We start from the raw sequence: 19,577 nt of genomic DNA on the forward strand, positions 1-19,577 counted from the left end.
ATCGAATTTTTATTGCAATGGAAAATCGAATTTCCCATAATATAAAATCCGAAGTAAAGAGTTTAAAGTCAGTGTGGTAAGATAAAAAATATGATTTCAAATAAATCATTACAATAAATATGTACATATTTAATAAATGATAGGCGATTTAATAAAAGAAGTAATAAAAGAATATTTAAATCATTTTTAAATTAATTTTAATATGGAAAATGAGCAATAGTAGTTCAATGAAACTTCAACCTAAACTGTACAATTTACATCCAATTAGTTCAAAGTTTTTAAAAATTCGATTCATTTTTTCCCCGACTCAAAATTTTATTCTCTTGCAATCACCAACTATAAAAAGAAAAATATGAAAGACTAAATAATTGTCAGTTTTCAAATCAAATTAGATTTATTTTAAAAATATATACATAAAAAATTAAAAAAAAAAATCAAAGAAAAATACGAATTCTCAAAATTTTATTATATTTCTCGAGCATAAACAGGTTTTAAATAATTTCACTAGTATGTACTATCATTACACTAGTGCAATGAATTCTAGTGATTTTGATTTAAAAGGAAACGAATAAAATAATTTCTGGAATAAGATAGAAACCAGCAACGAGAAATTCTTATGAATGTCTATTCTTCCCGCCCTCCAAGATTCGAATCGATTCGGTCTTCTTCAAACGGCTCACGCACAATCTTCGATTCAGTATACGAATTTGTAAGAGTAGTCTAGCAAATATCAAAATTCTATAAAAGCAATTATTTTTGACAAATGACAAAAATATTTAGTAAGTAAACACAAAATGAATGCAAAATACATACTTTATTTGCAAGTTTGTGCAAAAACAGATGCTTTTCAAGATTGTTACAGTATAAATGCATTTGAATTCAGAACATATATCAAAGTAAATCAGATACTGCATGCAATAAGTTTAACAAGAAATTTAAACAATTTAGTAATAAAAAAAGCATTTTACATAGGATGATAGTTTAGTTACGAATTCTATTACTATAATATATGTATATGTCTTAAAAATCACATACATGTAAAATAAATAGTATAGTGAATTTTTAATTGGATTGTCAACGAATTTTTCGATGTATCATTCAATTTAGAATAAGAAAAAATTAAATATTGAATTCAATGATTTAGAAAGAAATAATTGCATTTAATACTTTTTGTTTGTTTTTTCCAAATTTAATATTTAGAATTCTAAATAATCAGTTGCTAAATTTTTCATTTCATTATTGAAAAAGGTAATCAAAAAGCAGCACTTGATTATGAGACATTCATGACATGCATTCACCATTTTTCTCAAAAAATATCTTTTACTTTCTCGTATCTCCCGTAAATTTTCCGGTGTCTAATAATTTTAATTCATATTATACATGTGACAGCATCAAGTATTGATTGTTGTGATCAGACACACTGATCAAATGTTTTCTAAGAATTAAAGGATATTTTGATTAGATGGTTAAACAATTATATAAAAAATTATTCTTCGTTTGTAGGTAAACGAATAATTATGTGAAATGAAAAGCTGAAATGCATTTTGGATTCAAAATTTCTTACTTAAAACTGGTATTAATATCACTCTTTAATTTCAAATAGAGTACGTCCCGTTTGAAGCAACACTAGACGGTTGGTTTGAAAATCTTTGTAAATGGACGCAAAGAATATACAATTCCGATTTATTATATCTTTAGAAAAAATATCAACATATTTCTGAACAGCGGTAATCGGAATTATACTAAATGAATGGTCACAAGACTAATTTTTTACATTTTTATCCGAGAGCAGTTAAATGCTATGAATGTTACATCATTGTGATGTAGAGATTAAAGAAAAGAGAACTCAGTTTTAAATTACAATCGCAGTAGTAAAGAATTTTCAAAATGGAAAATATTTTTTAAATACTAACATAAAAGATTTTATCAAAAAGCGCATATCTTGTTTCATGTGCGCCAACATATAACTGTTATGATTGCAGTATTTATTAGAAATATATTCTAAATTAATTAAAACAGTATAGATAATGTTGAGAAAGTATTCCCCACCCCTCGCCTTTCTTGACAACAGTATAGTAACCAAACATAAGAATATATATTACACATTTTTAGCATACAAAAATGCATTTTAGGATTTGCTTTGTGGCAAAAAATTCTTATTGAAAATTTCGAGTTCAGACCAGTAAACTGAAATTAAAAATGCAAAAAGTTTTTTTTTTTATTTTGCTTAAGACCAGTACTTTAATGGTAAATTCTTGCAAAATACAAAATTCGATATAATAGCAGTAAACGTATAATTTTAAATTTCGTAATCAAAATAAATTCTTTAATTTGATGATTACGAAATGCATTATCGCAAAATGAAATTTCAGATATGAAAAAGGTAAGGAAACTGCTTTCGCAGTAATTGCTACTCGGTAAAAAGGAAGAAAAGAATTTTTATAAAATGTGTTGATAAGTTGTAAATGCAGACTCGAGGATTTTTCTGCTGAACGGTTAATCGGTTGACAACTTTAAAAACTGATTTAAAACCGTTTATTGACAGTTATTTTAAATAATCACATCAAGATGCATTCTCGGTAGTCAATTAACGACGATTTATATTTATTGTAAGAATTTATATACGACGATATACAAATTAGAATATTTTTAGAAATTTAGAATTTTTTTCGATGAGATTGTATCGTTGTTTAAAAGATTCATGTAAACTTGTAAAAAGCTCAACAATTCCTGGTTAAAGTCGTTGATTTTAATACAAATAAAGCATAATGGGGACAGTAAGAAGCAAAATTTCAGATTTTGTTTCGTAAAAAGTTCAATGCATCAGATGCAATTCCAATTCATTTAAAGCTTTTCTTTCTTTATCTTCAGATTTATAGCAATATTTTTCTTTTAATATACCGAAAAAATCGTTTTAAAAGTTCATAAGATTTAGCTCTCATTTATTTCAATATGTAATGTCCTAAGGTCATCGTCTAATAATTTGACTATTAACCTAGAGTAGAACATATTTATGCAATGAAATTTATCGAATCTGCAATTTGAGAGGAGAGAAAGTTTTATTATTGCAATAGAAATTCGATTAACCCACAACATACAAATTGGAGACAAAATCTAAAAACTAATACTGAGAGGCAAGATTTTAAATGAAAACGGAAGATAGTTTACATAGTTAAATTGCAACCCATTTGAATATAGTAAATAGGAAACATTCGATCCATTTCCAGATAGATGTTAACAGATTGCGTACAGGTCACAAGATTTCTCGATTTTAGCTGACAGAATGTTGGGGCAGGATCACGAGATATCCCTTTTCGTGTTTTTTGGCTAAATAATGCATAACCAACCATAGGCAAATATTTCACAAATTAAGGACCGCAAAGAAGTCTTAAGACATACGTCTGGGACAGCACGTTTTTGGGTAAACTTGTACTTTCTAAAATCACTAACTTTGTTATATATGAAGCAATAACAGACGGGATATGCTATACGAGGAATCTCTAGAGTGGTCCGAAACGGATGGGACGCAAAACACGAGAAAATTCGAGAAGTGTCGTTAAAACAAGATACTGCGGCAAATCGTGCCGAACACCATGCACAAGGAAATATGCTTTACCAAATAACACACAAAAGTATTATTCAAGTCTGCGAAATAAATATTTGTTAAAATGTAAAAAATCTTATAAATATATGTATGAAATACAGAGTAATATTTAAGATTTATATAAATATAATACAAAATGCAAATTAAAAATGTGCATATATGCATCCTTTTTGCTTACCAAGCATGCTTTCTAGACCGTCCTAATATGTGCAGGGCCCTGGAAGCGCCGTACGTAATGTGTTAATATACAAAATGAGCAAAGATAGCGAGATAAATTGCACAGTTCACATCTAGCTCTGTCAGTTTTTAAAATGCGAATGATTTTGTCCCGAATTTAAAAATCAAAACTTTTCAATTGTGATCGGGAAAGAACACGCAATGAGTAAAACTTACCTTGAAATTCGAATGACGATGAATTAGAATTCAAGACTTTAAAAATTCCAGTTAATCAACTTCTGTATTTCTAGAGAATGACCCGTTTCTAATATCTTATATTTATGTTCCATTATATTTGAATTGAAACAATACGATTTCAGGAACAGGATAGAAACTAATAATTAGTAATACATCTTATGAATTTCTAATTTTAATTAGAATATATTCAGTATTGTTTTAGAGGACTTGGATGCATGTACAAATTTAAGTTTGCGAACGTGTGAGAGGAATAGTTTCTAAGAAGTATTGTCATTATTGCATTTTACAAGCCCGCTCACGAAGTGGAAGTATTAAATTATTAAAGCAATTAGAAAGGAGACGAGGCTATTTGGTAATTAAATACAAAATAGAATTCAAAATACACACTTTATTTGCATATTTAATATACAAAGAAATACAATTTACAATATTATTACAACATAACAAGTAGAACATAAATGAATGGAATTGAGAATTCGGTATACTCAACAAAATAAATTCGCTTTTTTTACTTTATGTAATAAGCATATGAAGAAAGTCAGTTTTTAAAGTGATTGATTTTAAAGCATTGATTTAACATAAAATTGATATACTTGAGTTTAAAAATTTAATGGAAGCACCGATTCTTAAAACAAAATTAAAGAAAATTAACATAATTTATTGTATACGGATAGAATTAATTTCAGTGGAAATTCATAAAACTTATTCTGATTTCTATTACACATTAAAAAGTGACAATTTGATATTTTATTAAATAATTTAAAAATGTTTTTAGAAGATCTATTGTTTTTTTAAAAGTCAAAGTCTCGTATTACTGAAGGAAAAAAAAAAGACAGTACTATAACATTCGTCGCATCCATTCGCTTTTTCTCAAGAAATCCGATATTTTATTGCATTAGGTTAGATTTAGAAATTTAAATTCCTTCTAATCATGAAAAAGCGTCATTTTTTCCTATAGGCATATTGATCACCATGGTGATCAGACACAGTGATCAAATGCTTTCTAAGAATCAAAGGATACTTTGATTGGCTGGCCGGCCGAACCAATCAAAGTATCCTTTATCAGCGGATGTACACATTTGCATCAAAATTAAAAACCGAATTAAGGTATATAGGACTCAAGATTTAGTATTTTAAATTTACTATTCATCTTACTATAAATACATTTTAAAAAAATAAGCTAGTAATAGTTAACAAGAATAAAATCTTGAATTAAAACGCAGCTGCAAATGGATGCAACGAATAGATGATTAATTTTAATATACCTTCTCAAACTACGGTAAAATTTCAGAAATATTAAAGTTAAATTTAAATTTAAATTAATGAGTATCGATACCATGTACTATTAAATTTGGATTTAGGAATCATTAATACTATAAATTTTATGTCATTTTCGGATGTAAAACTTAACGAGGAGCAAAAAAAAAAGAAAAAAAAACTATTTTAAAATTACAGTTCCAACCATCAAACAAATTTAAAATTCAAGCATAAAATATAATTTTCAAAGCATAGAACCATTTCATGTGCAAAAACTCCAAGTTGCAGCTTAGCAATATATATTTAAAATATTTTCAGAGATTTCGGGGCCAACTACCGAAAATTAGCATAAAACATTTTTCCCTAATTAAGACCAGTATTTCAAAAAAGAATGTTCAGATAATTACGAGTTGCAAAATCCCTTCATATTAGAACTATACACAGATAATTATAGCAAATATATTCAGATATTTGATCACTTATTTCATCATCATCATTATAATATTAAGTTACTTTCTAGAAATCGACAATAATGAAATTAGTTACGAGATCATTAACATTCAGTACAAAATAAAAACAAATGACTACCATTTTTATAAAATTGTAGATAAATTGAGAAGTATATTACAAGCCCTTATGCTGATGTGAAGAAACTACAATGAATCGTTTCATAACAATAAAATTCAATTTTTCAAATTGTGTTACAGTAAGCGGTGATGAAAAGCAATCGTAACAAATCACCTCATAACATAAAGATGGATTATCCGTTGACAATAAGGGAGGAATGCATATGCAAATTTTTATTTCAAAAATTCGTTCTGTGGCAGTAAATTTTTAGTTTTGTTGGAAATTTGACTTATTTGATTTTCCTAGAAATCATCTATTACATTTTAATTTATCTACATGAAACATGTTTATCGATATCGATTGTCTCAGAATAGCTTGTTTCTCAAAGTACAAAGCAAGCACTACGTTTAAAGAAAATGAATGCAAACCAATATTTTAGTCGTTTTAAGTAGATATATGAAAATTTCAAACAATTTAGATGAAATATCGATTGATATGCCAAACATTTGTTTTGAATGATAATTACATGCACTTCAAGCTTTCCCAATTTTAAAAAAATATCCCCAAAAATGTAAGATTCATTGTCATAGCCTTAAAATGGGATCATGAAATACTTCAAAGATATATTGATATTTTCAAATAATTTGCCATTACATTAGTAATCACAATTTCACCACTATGCAAACTGATGATTTTTGATAGAAAATATACATTTTGGATTTGGTGTAACATTTATAATTTTACTAACCAACTACATTTGTCCGGAAATCAACATTTTAACTGTAGTGGCTCCGAATTCTAGTTTGCACTTGATAGAAGCTTCAGATACTGCATGTTGTGGCAGGATCACTTCGAACAAAACAAGTCAACATCTGAATCGGAATAGATTAGATCTGAAAAACAAGAAACCATTCAATGGCAGAATATACATGACAGTTTTACTCTTTAAATATGCATTGATAATTACAAACGAAGCTTATGATTTCACTATTAATAGAAGCGAGAATAGAAATCCTACTTCAAATGTAGATTTAAGTTTACCAATGGCTGATCTTTTGAAAATGAAACTTTATAGTGATTTATAGATTTTAAAATAATTAACTAAACAAGATCTTTCAGAAGCTGTGCATATATGTATTCTCTAAGGATCAGAAGTGGAGCAAATAATGCTCAAATAGCATTAGCACAGTAGCCGCAGTTATTGGTTAGACTTCAGAATACCATATGTTATTTTGCCCTTTTCTAGAAACTGTCATAGAATCATTTAAACTGTCTCGGAACGAACGAATGAGTGCATAATGGAGAAAGAAACAAGGCTTGAAGCTTCGTTTGACAAACATGGACGTTTTCTTTCTTAAGGTTACAACCGAAGTTTTCTGGATTATCATTTAAATACTTTAAAAGGAAATGAAATTGGTGACCTTACTGATATTAGTATGTACCAGTTACTTCGATTAACAAAATATTGAAAATTATATGCATTTTAAATAAAAATTACAATGAATTTAGAGCGTTCCAAAAAATGAGTTTACTGGAGGTTGAAAGTGAGACGAAAAAAAATTACATGGAAACATCTTTTGCTCATCTGTCACAGGCGTATGTTTGAAAAAGTTTCTGTCCATGCAATATTTCCTTAGTATACACCATGAAGAAAGCCTTACCTAGGCCGATTACTTCGACAATTACGTTTAGAAGTTGATATCGTGAAATAAGTATATCAACTCTTTTCTTAGGTAAAACTACTGTAGATATTTCAATAATTATTTCCAGGAAATTATGGTTTATTTATCTTTAACTGCCACCGATATACTTTCTGGAGAAACCAAATAAAATGGTTATCGAGTGTCTCTCTGTGGTAGTTTTATTGTTATAATTCAGAAACTTACCATGCCTTTGAATTCCATGTACTTCGAACTCATCTGAAGGGAATATCCTCCCCGTATAAAGAACTGCTTTCTAGTGAAGACGTTTTTGGACCTTGAAAAGCGTATTATCGATGGTGATGACATACTTTTTAACCGGAAAAGTAGCATCAACGGCCATGAGTTGTCTGACAGAAGAATACCTAAAACAAATAGAAGTACATTGTTATGGTTCTCATTCGATAATCCAAGCCAATGATTGGAAATCATTTGATGGTGTGACAATTCGCACAACTTACCGATATTACTTCAATGACGTTCTTTCCAGGACATCTAGATACCTACTACACATATGTAGATACTTTATGGCTGGAACTGAAAGGGCATTCATTTAACTTAATAAATTTGGTCATTCTAGAAAGTTTACCACAAGCCATGCAGAGACAACAGAATTACCTAGAAGCATTTTTGTCCTGCGTAGATGCTGGAATCTAGTTTCAAACGGTTCCTGGCCATGGAGTATTTCCCTCATAACGAGGGTCACTGGGTGATTCCATTCTAAGACGTTCAATTACTTTGAATCCTATACTCAGAAACGCGTATGACAGGCGTTTGAATTCCGGTAATTCATTATGGTAAGTAGCCAATAGGGCTGCATCTGTTTCAATAAATATTTTAAGATAATTATGTTTCGCATCTCTTTGCAGCCTCCAGTAATTTAATTTCTAGATGAACCAATTAATGGTTTTCAAATTCCATGCCGTTTTGTTAATATAAATAGCGAACTTACTGCGCCCTTGAATTGTCTCATCACCTTCAACATCACCTGTAAGGAATACTTCCTCGCATCCAGCATATTTGGGGTGGACAATCAAGTGCATGGAACAGAAAGCAACACTACTGGTGGTTGACGTAGTGCCTTTATCAAGCAAAATGACATGGATATAGGCCATGTTGTACTGTCTGTCAATGCCTAGTGAAAAAAAATGTGTACATTTTTACAGTTATAATTACCATAGATATAATCACATGATTATATCCAACATTCATCACGATATGATAATTATAAATATCGTAACTCACCGATATTACTTCTGTACGAAAGAAAAAATTTCGTGGCCATCCAGATAGCTGCCATCCATATTTTCGTCAAGAGAAAAGGCGGTCGCTTTGCTTACAGGAGTTGGCCACTGTTTCAAGCGAACAGCATAAAAAGTGTTCTTTGCAGTGAACAGCTCCAACAACGGCAGGCGATTTTGTTAAATTGATGACTTCTATGACGTATTTCACTGATGAGTGAAAAGGCCAGTGAATTCAACAGAAACTTTCTAGTATTACAGATATTTGATTTAAACGTTTCCCACTGGATAGTCTTACACAAAAGACTTGTCAAATTTGCATTAAACATTCTGTTCATTTATAGAAGAGGGCACAAGAGAGCAACTGCCACTGTTTCCTCTGTCATATTAGACTGTACCATGTAAAATCCACATGATTATAGCATTTTCGTCGCTTAGAAACTACTCGAGTGGAATATTCAAAGATTATGAATATTTCTTCCACATTAAATGTGCAGATTTTAATGCATTTTAGAAAGTTTCCAATAGATAAAAACATTTGAGCGGGCAACTGTTAGTAATTTTTAAATTTTAAAAGGGAATGGACTACAGAGATTATTCCTCTTTTGTTTTTCTTTACAATAAACAAATTTGATTTCAGAAAAAACATCTTTGCCTTAACTCATTTCATATTTTTAAGTGTTATGAAGATAATTTTTTTATATACTTAAGTATAAAATGCAATACGAAATTTATCTGAATAATTTCAAGTAAGTTCAAAATAGCTTAATTTAGTACGATTTTTTTTTATCTCAAATGCTTAGTAGCTTAATTCAATTCTATTTCTGAAAGGTTTTTCCTAGCCTTATTCTAACCGATTACTGCCTTTAATTCATTCATTTTGATTCGAAGACAATTGCAATTCCTTCACATGAAGCTATTCAAACTTCCATTTCCGAATTGCGATATAGAACAAACTAAGTTATTTCTAGATAACTGAAGAGTAAGAATTCGTCTTCTTTATTCAGTAAAAATTATATGTATCACATTAGGATGTATAAATATTAGACACCGAATTGAACTAGGTATTTTTAATGAGATTCCAAATTGTTACATCAACTAGAGGAATAGTTAATGTACAGAAAGCCAAAAAAGAACGAGGCAGATTGGAGATTTTAATTCCAAAACCGGGAGAAAAAGTTCGTTTCAAGTACGAAATGTCAAATAATTGAGCCTCGGATACGGAGCTAATACTGCTTTTGATGGCAAAAACAGCTAATTGGAATTTGAAAGAAAATGGCAGCTTTTAATTACATTGAGATATTGATTCCCAATAAGCCGTCACTCACTCCAATCCCCCCTAAATGAGAATAAATGAATATTATTCAGAGAAATTGGATATTTTAAAAGTTCTATTAAATTAATATTTTAATTTAAGTATAATTACGAGTATAAATTTTTCTTTTTATCGGATTCCGTCATAGCAAAACTTTGGGTTTTCCGGGATTTATGTCACTGAAATATCAAATTTAATCTTAATATGAATTTTAATCTACTCTGCTCATTGGAAAGTTTGCATTAATATGGTATCCGCCAATTTTTTTCCCCTTACTATAAAGGAGATACTTCAGTTATTGATTAAAGTCATTACAAGTTATAATTGCTGACTTAAGCAAAGAGTTACTTATTAAAGATTATCTATTAATTAATTGTTCTATGTTTCCTCTGGTTTGAGATTCAAGGGAGGGAGAAACTCAGCATGAATATTTAGTAATGTATCCATCCGAAAAAATATAACTACCTATTGATGGGATTTAAATACAAGATAATTTAAAATTACGAATTAAATTCTTACATATTAAACCTCGTTCACTTCAATTTCCTAAACATTTTTCAATAATTTTCTTACTTCAAAACGTTTTAAACTCGCCGCTTGTATTATATTATATTCCTAATTCCTATTAAAATATTGGCCACGAAGGTGAAACTAAGCCACCCCAAATGATTAGAAGTATCAAATCCTTGCACAGTACGCAAATGCCACAACTCACACATACACAACCCACACCGTCACCCCTAAAACCACAACTCACACATACACAACCCACACCGTCACCCCTAAAACCACAACTCACACATACACAACCCACACCGTCACCCCTAAAACCACAACTCACACATACACAACCCACACCTCCAACGCCACCCCTAAAACCACAACTCGCACATACACAACCCACACCTCCAACGCCACCCAGAGACCCACAACTCGCACATACACAACCCACACCTCCAACGCCACCCAGAGACCCACAACTCGCACATACACAACCCACACCTCCAACGCCACCCAGAGACCCACAACTCACACATACACAACCCACACCTCCAACGCCACCCAGAGACCCACAACTCACACATACACAACCCACACCTCCAACGCCACCCAGAGACCCACAACTCACACATACACAACCCACACCTCCAACGCCACCCAGAGACCCACAACTCACACATACACAACCCACACCTCCAACGCCACCCAGAGACCCACACTTTCACATACACAACCCACACCTCCAACGCCACCCAGAGACCCACACTTTCACATTCACAACCCACACCTCCAACGCCACCCAGAGACCCACACTTTCACATACACAACCCACACCTCCAACGCCACCCAGAGACCCACACTTTCACATACACAACCCACACCTCCAACGCCACCCAGAGACCCACACTTTCACATACACAACCCACACCTCCAACGCCACCCAGAGACCCACACTTTCACATACACAACCCACACCTCCAACGCCACCCAGAGACCCACACTTTCACATACACAACCCACACCTCCAACGCCACCCAGAGACCCACACTTTCACAAACATAACCCACACCTCCAACGCCACCCAGAGACCCACACTTTCACAAACATAACCCACACCTCCAACGCCACCCCGATACTCAAACTTTTACACCTTACCCACGCAGCCAGTTCCACTTGGAGTTTCTGATGTTCGCAAATATTATCTACATAACCCAAACCATGATACAGTCAACAATTGTCTCTCAACCCCCGCTAACACTTCCAATTCCCCATTTTCAACATTGCGTAACAATACGCGATAACTCGACGAGTTAGCCATGAAGGCAATCGTTTCTTTTCCCATAAACCCATGGCGAAATAATTTATCACGTATTCATATTGGCTATTTCCACACTCCCCTATGCCATCACTTCATTCACGGCCTAATGTGACCTTGCACTGTTTCGACTAAATACATGACGACTCCCAAAACGAAATATTAATTCCATTCCGTACATCACGCCCATGCTTAAGATGAGACGCGATGTCATTCACAATGCACATTACTTCTCAATATTCTCATTTACATAATGCATTTTAACCTCAGAATAAAATGCACGTCAGTACCCCCGTTGCGTCCAGCCATGCATCGCGGAAACGACTTTTTTGAAATTAACACAAACCTAATTTTAAAAATACTAAACCCGGCGAATTTATGCTAGTTATGATGAGCGAAACGGTGAATTAAAGCAGGAAAACAGATTAAATAAGACGTGCGGTTTGCTCAAAAGCATTATTCTAAATTCCATGCAAATATTACCTATATTCTGCACTGCTTTCATCGATTCATGATTTTAAACATCATTTTCCTCAAAATTCGGTATGAAACTGTCAAAAATGGACATCTAGTAATTTTCGATCATGTCTCGAAATAATTCGATTCATTACAATCAAAATATATTAAGAATTAAACTTTCGATAAAATGCCATCTGTATAGAATACATGAAATGATTCTTAAGTTTAAAAATAGATATTTGTAAGTATAAATCTGGAGTTAGACGTACTGCATTACCACTAATGTTTTCCTTGCATTTCTTCAGCTTACTGTTTCAAATTTGCAATCTCAATATAAGATTTTTGTATTTCTTATATTAGATGGATACAAAACTAAATGTAATTTCCCAAATTTTAATTAATTAATTTTAAGACTTCATTTAATATGACTCGCTTCACGCCGAAAACGTTAAAATAAACCTCCACTGAAATTTTATAATACATTTCATGTAATAACATGCGGGAGAATTTGCGATTTGATTAAATAAAGGTAAAGCAATAAGAATAGCATTATGGGAAGGATGCAAACAAAATGCATGACTACCAACTACGCTTATACAATTTAGATTTACTATATTAATATAAACCTACACGAATAACGAAATAAGTAGGAATTGACCAATGACACAAACTTCTAATAAAAGGCAATTTAAAGATTTTTTTATGTATAACTTGGATTGGACAACTGAAGAAAACCTAAATATAAGCAAATTCTTTCAAAAAGCAACAGAATGTTTAAGATAACGATCGGGAATTTAAGTGTGCACTATAGGTTCCACTTATGAATCAGCGACTAGCACTTTTCACGTTTTTAAAATGTAAAAATCCTTACACTTTTAACATGAATTACAAAATAACGCATTTAACTCCTATAAAAAGGCTAGTGACATTAGAATTTCAATAATTTTTGTATTCCCCTGCCATCACATAGAACAGAAATTCGATTTATCACTCATTCATTTAAAAAAATTAGGTCATTCTGAAAACTACTCAAAGTCTTTTATTTAACATTTTCATCATCCAGAAAAATTCTTTTCATCGTGCACAAATTTATCTCGATCTGTCTGATTGTATTCAGCACTTAGTCACTTCTCTATAGTATATCTAGGAAATTCCATAACCAATAGAGCAGAAAACTAGTACGCCTTGGTGTTTGGAATTTTAATATTTGAACAAACAATTTATTCCTTTTCTTATAAAACCTTGTTTTCGACAAAAATTCTTCGACACGAACAAATATCAACTATAAGATTTTTATTCTCAACATCCAGATGCGGCTCTTGATTAAGTAGTTAAACTTGTTTTAACAATAAAAGTCTCCTTTTTAAGAATTTAATTTTTACTACACAATCCGAGATTTGCTATATCACAATTCTTAAGCAGAAGTTCGAATAACAGCATGTAATCACCGAAACTAACCTTTTATCGTACTGAAAGAAGTGGAAGCTGTATTATGAAGAAACCAAAGGAATTGTCAACAAGTTCAATGAAACATTTGATATTAGTTAGAAATATCTCGACACGAAACTGTATAGGGAGTTAAATGAAAGATTTTGGACAATCAATATTTAGAATAGAGCTGATCTCCAAATTATCAATCATGAAAATTATTGGAATAATTGAATTGTAGTTTGAGTATTTTGGAAAATTCACCTAAACGATTTTAATGCATATCGTATCGGAAAGATATTCAACTTTTATTTTTAATTCAATGGGATTGCATTTATTGCCTGGTTATTCATGATTTGCGATCTATTACTCATCTTTGAAAAGGGATTCGATTGCTTCGTATGCCAAATTGTCTTTTGTGTTTTAAAAATGTTTTGAGCGATTTGTAAAAACCTTGGAAGGCATTAAAATCCAATCCTCGAGTATTCTGAAAGAGTGGAAAAGAAATATATAATCTCCGAATTTTCCACACAAGTAACCGCTAAGAGGCTAGGATGCCACAATTATGTAGACATACCTGGTTAGTCCAATAGAGTGGGAAAATCCAAAAGAAAATATAGTCCTCCGTCATCCAAGCATGGTGTGGTGTGATTATTAAGATCAGGCGCTCTCCTCAAACCTACTTGAAACCCAGTGTTGGATATTTAATCCAGAAATTGGAAGAATGACACTTGGAGCGAAGATAGTTTCAGTATAGACAGCATACGGACGCAAATGTCGCTTTGGAATCTAAATTCTTTGTGAAACGAGCTGAAAGAGAAATTGTGGTTATTTTTATCTCTAATTATAAATAATTATATAAAGAAATGCCTTTTTCATTTCTTTTCGAAGTGGAAGACATCTTGTATCTTACAGATTTGTATAGACAAGTGTTTCGTTCTACAAGTATATTGCATTCCGAATAAGATTCCCTCAGCGAATTATGCTCGTTAAACATGGTTCCATTGTATCTCAATCTAAACCTAAATCAATGTTAAAATTTTTAAAACAATTCTACAGGAGTCTTTATATAGACTTGAAATCAATGGCAAACATAACAGAATGAATGAACAATGTTTTTATAACAAAAAACAGCTTTGGCTAAGCTGCGCCATACAATGATACACCATCTGCATCGTAAACGTAATAGCATATCAGACAAATATATGAACGTCTCGTTGCATAACAGAACATATAAGCTTACTCAACATTCCAAGACGTGTTAAAGCCTTCTGCTATTATTAACATTCGGATAAGAAAAGGAGAATACCTTATTCAGCTTGCATTGACATAACAAAAAAGATTATCAAACAAATACGTTTTACGTTTCTTAACACTGGCATGGTTTTCCAAGGGCTTTTGCCTTGATGAGTTTATTATACAATAAATATATGTTGGAATATTTACAATAGGTGGTATATAACCATATTTTTATTAGTTTATTTCATTAGAATTACCAATAATCCCAGTGGCTTTGAAAGTGTTTGCAAAATGTTTTGATAATGAAACATTAATTTCTCCCAGTAAAAGCCTGCTAAGAAAACCACGCCAAAAAACTATAATTGTGCTACGATTTTGCAAAATGTGTTATCAAAGCAACAAGCAAAGTTAAAACGTTCTGCATGAAAAATTCAAAGCAAGAAGGAGCAATTGAAAAAACTGTGGACCCAAATTTCAATATAAACAGAGTTACTTTTATATGCTTCATACTGTATTAGTTTCTTCCACACCATTGTAGCAAAAATGATAAAAGTTTTTAAGTATTGACATTTGTTCAAATGATGCATTTCAAAAATTTCGGCTCGTCATCACAGATAGTCCAATAACATTCGAAGTTCTATTAAAAGCATTAATATGGTTGCTAGAAATAGACCCGAAATTCATGTCCTGTATTACTAAATTTCAAGAAATTTTCCTATTTTTGGGTTAGTTGATTTTCTTTATATTACACAGTGCAAAGATTCTCATTACACAAGGAATGCAACGCTCTTCGGACATATCTTTGGACCTAAAGCTATCAAATTTGGCAAACAGCGACGTCTGGAGGAGTGTCATTCACCGAAAAAAATTCACTTTTTCGAAATTTTAGCTTTTTAATTAAAAAATTAAACTCATTGCAAAATTTCATTTCTAGTAATAGATAATTTTCCTCTACAATTCTGGAACATACAACAAAGAAACCAATTTTCTAAGAATTTAAAAGTCAACTTTTCACTGATACCAATTTTATTTCTATGCATTTAGTTTTCGGCAGATTTAATTTTAAAAAATAGTGACAACACTTATAACTTGAATAAAATTCCATTTGTTTAGTTGCCTATTTCAATAGCATGCTTTAGCTAATGTAAAGCTGTAATTTTAAAGAGTGAAATTTTATACATTAATTCCAAAATACAACTTCTATTTCTAATAAAGAACAAAGATTCAGACTTTTAATTTTCCTACAAATCGAACGACTGTAAACTTCCTTTCCAGAGAGCACTGCCTAATGAAACTAGCACTAGACCAAGACGATTGAAGCCTAAAATGCTATGCTATTACGAAATAAAAATGCAACGTCATTTTTTCTCCAAGTTTAATATTAATAGTGATACATAATAAATAGTTTTACATTCATTTCAAAAGACAATCTGGAATGGAATTTTCTGCTAATAATAAACACAAAAATTTCCATTATAAAGAGAAGGTAAAACAATTCTGAAAATTAAAAATATGTTCTCAAATATGAAAATTAAATCGTCAAATCTAAGAAGAATTTTTTAACATATAAATTATAAAATATTAAAGATAAGCTTCTTCGGAAAAAAAAATTATAAACTAATATTTCAGTATAACAATTCTTTGCATCTTCAAGAGATAAAAACAAATCTACTAATCTTCCATTAATATATTTACGCATACTAAAAAAAAAAAAAAAAACGCAACTTACCCATTATTATTCAACTCTGTATCAATGATGAGCAATTCTTGAAAAGGTGAAACTAAAGACATGGAGAACCCATTCACAAGAAACAATGATAGTTAATAAAATGTATAGAGTTAAGCTATATTCAAGACAACTACATAGTTCATAATATTTTGTAAAGGAAACCTAACGTGGAGTGCAAGCAATAGTAATAGGAAAACCGATTAATCATTTGAGTTTTTATAGATTCACCAGAATCTAGAAACTTCTTATAATTTTTTCTCTTCTTCCAAAGATTTGTACTCAGCAAATCACCTTAAGAAAAGATTAGAAATTTTTTTACCCAAATTCGAACCCGAAATAATTATTGGGATAAATTGAGAAATAAATCTGCTGACTTTCATAAAAAATTAGCCTGTCATTCAGCAAATATCAGTGATTACTTAATATGTTATAAGCGGTGTTTTCATGTAAGGAACAACAAAAAGTGATGGCTCCATTTCATAGGCGTCAGTGCAGGCACACCATGATATTGATTGGCTCCTAATCCAAACTAATCCTAGCTGAAATAATATGTAGTCTTCGTTCTAGTTTGACTTCTTTTTTCGTCTCCTTAAAATGGATAGCCAGGTATGACCCCGACTTTCAAAATCAGAGATTTGTAAACTGAATCTTTATTCTAAAAATGGTGTAAAAAAGGTAAAAACGTAAAAAGTTTTTAAAAAAAGGTGTACAACTCTAAATCCTTTTTTGAATGGTCCTGAAGAATGGGACCCACATATGATTCATAGAGCAAAAAAAATGGGAAATTCCTCACATAACGTTAGTAAAATTACTAGTTTAAAATTACATACAGAACTTTTACAAATCTAACGGAGAATTTCTGGCCACGCAATACATAAAAGCAATAACTCTTTTCTACACATTATAAATACATTCAAAGCTCGAGCTCAGAAAAGTTAATCTTTTTTCTACATTCTTCAAAATGTATGAATTACAGATGAAAACCAAAGAATTCTTTATAAATTATTTTTAAAAAAATTTTCAAAGATAAACTACTTCTTTATGAAATGTCTGAACACTCCGCTGGAAATTGAATTATACATCAAAATGGTAACAGATAAAAATTCACTTTCTCTCCATGCGCAGTATGGAAAGAGTTAAAAACATAAATCAAAATGGATACAATTTATTTTTGAAAACTATTTAAAAAGCAGTTGCCTGTGTTGTGTGTAAGTTAACAATTGAGCCAAAAATATAAAGAACTTTTCTTAACACATCCAAAGGAGCCACTCAACCTTCTCAAAATGTCATTTGCATCACCGATCCCACGGCTGACCTTTAACCTTATACTTAATACACGGCTGACCTTTAACCTTTGTTAGGTCCTCCCGCTGGTGTGGTGTGGAGAGGGGGTGCCAGCTCAGGTGTCGTCCTTGTCATCTGACCGCGGTTCAAAATGACGAGGTCCGTCCCGAAATAGCCCTAGTGTTGCTTCAAACGGGACGTTAATATAACTAAACTAAACTAACTTAACCTTTGTTATCCATTTGCAGATATAAACCTAACTGAATGGCCGTATTCGGACGTTTCAACGATTTTCTGAGCGGTCCAATCGATTTTCCATTTGAATTTTAAAACAGATATTTAATATTTATAAACATATTTTTTAATATCGATAGATTAAACTTTATGATTCTTTATACATCTCCATGTGTGTCTGCCATGGTAAGGCTTTATTTGTGGCACATGAACTACCTTTTCTGTTTTCCAATGGGCAACCCGGGACGTAATCAACTTTTTACTTTTCATTCGATAATTTTCGCGTAACTTTATAAGGTCCAAAATATTTCTTTAACAATTTTTCAGATAAACCTACTTTTCTAATCGGTTTGAGAATCCATAATAGGTCCTCTGGTGCATAAGCTACTAGTCAATGTTTTGCATCCTATCTCACTATCTCTCTCCTGTCTTTCAAAAGGGCAAAGACGAAAAATTTACCGAACTACTTTTGCTTTGCAAATTAAATGGCTGCATAATGAGTTTTCTAATGATACCCTGAGTCATTTTTGCTTCGTACTAATATATATGAGAGATAAAAAAGTGTGAATCCCGTCGTTTCTCGATACGCGAAAGATAAAATGGCATCCTAAACTCTCTGATTAACATCGACATGAATCGATAATATATCGGAGTGCGTTTTATTTCAGTTTGCATTTTATGGTGTTGGTTGAAGTGGCTGATTCTCTACACTGCACATCCATAAAAATTGGCCACTGCCTTTGAAAGAAACATAGTATCTCGATCTGATATAACACTTGGGAATCCCCATTTCATTTGAATAGCCACCAAAAACAACTTCAGATGCTTTTGCGCTAGGGAGGTGCTTTCGCAATTGCGTATCGAATCAAATAATCCATGCAAACTGCAAATCACTTATTTAACTGCAAAGAGTTTGGGAAACGAAGAAATCAATTCCAGCTGGATCACAGGCCGCTTCTGCCGGTGGAAAGGATCTCAGGTGATCCGATGGAAACGGATTCTCTTCTGATTTCTACTCTTCTACGGATTCTACTCTTCTACGTCTGATTTTCTTTAAGATAGCTAAGAAATCGTCGAACAGTTCGATATAAGAAAGATTAATAAAACCGTCATCTTATTCTATCTAACATTTTAGCAATCCCTAAATGACCCCCTGTATGAGCATTATGAAAATGATGGAGAATATATATATATATATATATATATATATATATATATATATATATATATATATATATATATATATACAGGGTGTTCATTAATTATTGTTGGGGTTTCCGTACCTCATAA

At 31.6% G+C, this 19,577-nt stretch overlaps 1 protein-coding gene across 4 annotated transcripts; it reads right to left on the bottom strand.

The window, feature by feature from the left end:
• Window positions 1-4,507: 4,507 nt before the first annotated feature.
• Window positions 4,508-16,955, bottom strand: LOC129972830 (uncharacterized). Of its 4 annotated transcripts, XM_056087113.1 has the most exons (6): window positions 16,770-16,955; window positions 14,379-14,611; window positions 8,788-8,993; window positions 8,495-8,677; window positions 7,729-7,907; window positions 4,508-6,735 (listed from the first exon to the last, which is right to left on the bottom strand). In XM_056087113.1, the coding sequence occupies exons 3-6, from the start codon at window positions 8,840-8,842 to the stop codon at window positions 6,730-6,732; spliced, it is 423 nt and encodes a 140-aa protein (XP_055943088.1). In that variant the 5' UTR covers window positions 8,843-8,993; window positions 14,379-14,611; window positions 16,770-16,955; the 3' UTR covers window positions 4,508-6,729. The 4 variants fall into 4 exon arrangements, 2 of the variants coding, with proteins under 2 accessions (XP_055943088.1, XP_055943089.1); XR_008784900.1 differs by lacking the exons at window positions 14,379-14,611; window positions 16,770-16,955 and adding an exon at window positions 8,004-8,362 and having other exon boundaries at window positions 8,788-9,973; XR_008784899.1 differs by lacking the exons at window positions 14,379-14,611; window positions 16,770-16,955 and having other exon boundaries at window positions 8,004-8,677; window positions 8,788-9,973.
• Between the last annotated feature and the right edge of the window lie 2,622 nt (window positions 16,956-19,577).

Source organism: Argiope bruennichi, chromosome 6 (genome assembly GCF_947563725.1).
Source record: "Argiope bruennichi chromosome 6, qqArgBrue1.1, whole genome shotgun sequence".
NCBI classification, from domain to species: Eukaryota; Metazoa; Arthropoda; class Arachnida; order Araneae; family Araneidae; genus Argiope; species Argiope bruennichi.

Bases quoted from the DNA above. Each gene is read 5' to 3' on its own strand.
- LOC129972830 (XM_056087113.1), bottom strand. From the start codon at position 8,842: ATGGCAGCTATCTGGATGGCCACGAAATTTTTTCTTTCGTACAGAAGT. The intron at 8,678-8,787 runs GTGAGTTACGAT...TTTTTTCACTAG, and splicing joins TTCGTACAGAAGTAATATCG to GCATTGACAGACAGTACAAC. The intron at 7,908-8,494 runs GTAAGTTCGCTA...TATTTGTTTTAG, and splicing joins TGAGACAATTCAAGGGCGCA to GTATTCTTCTGTCAGACAAC.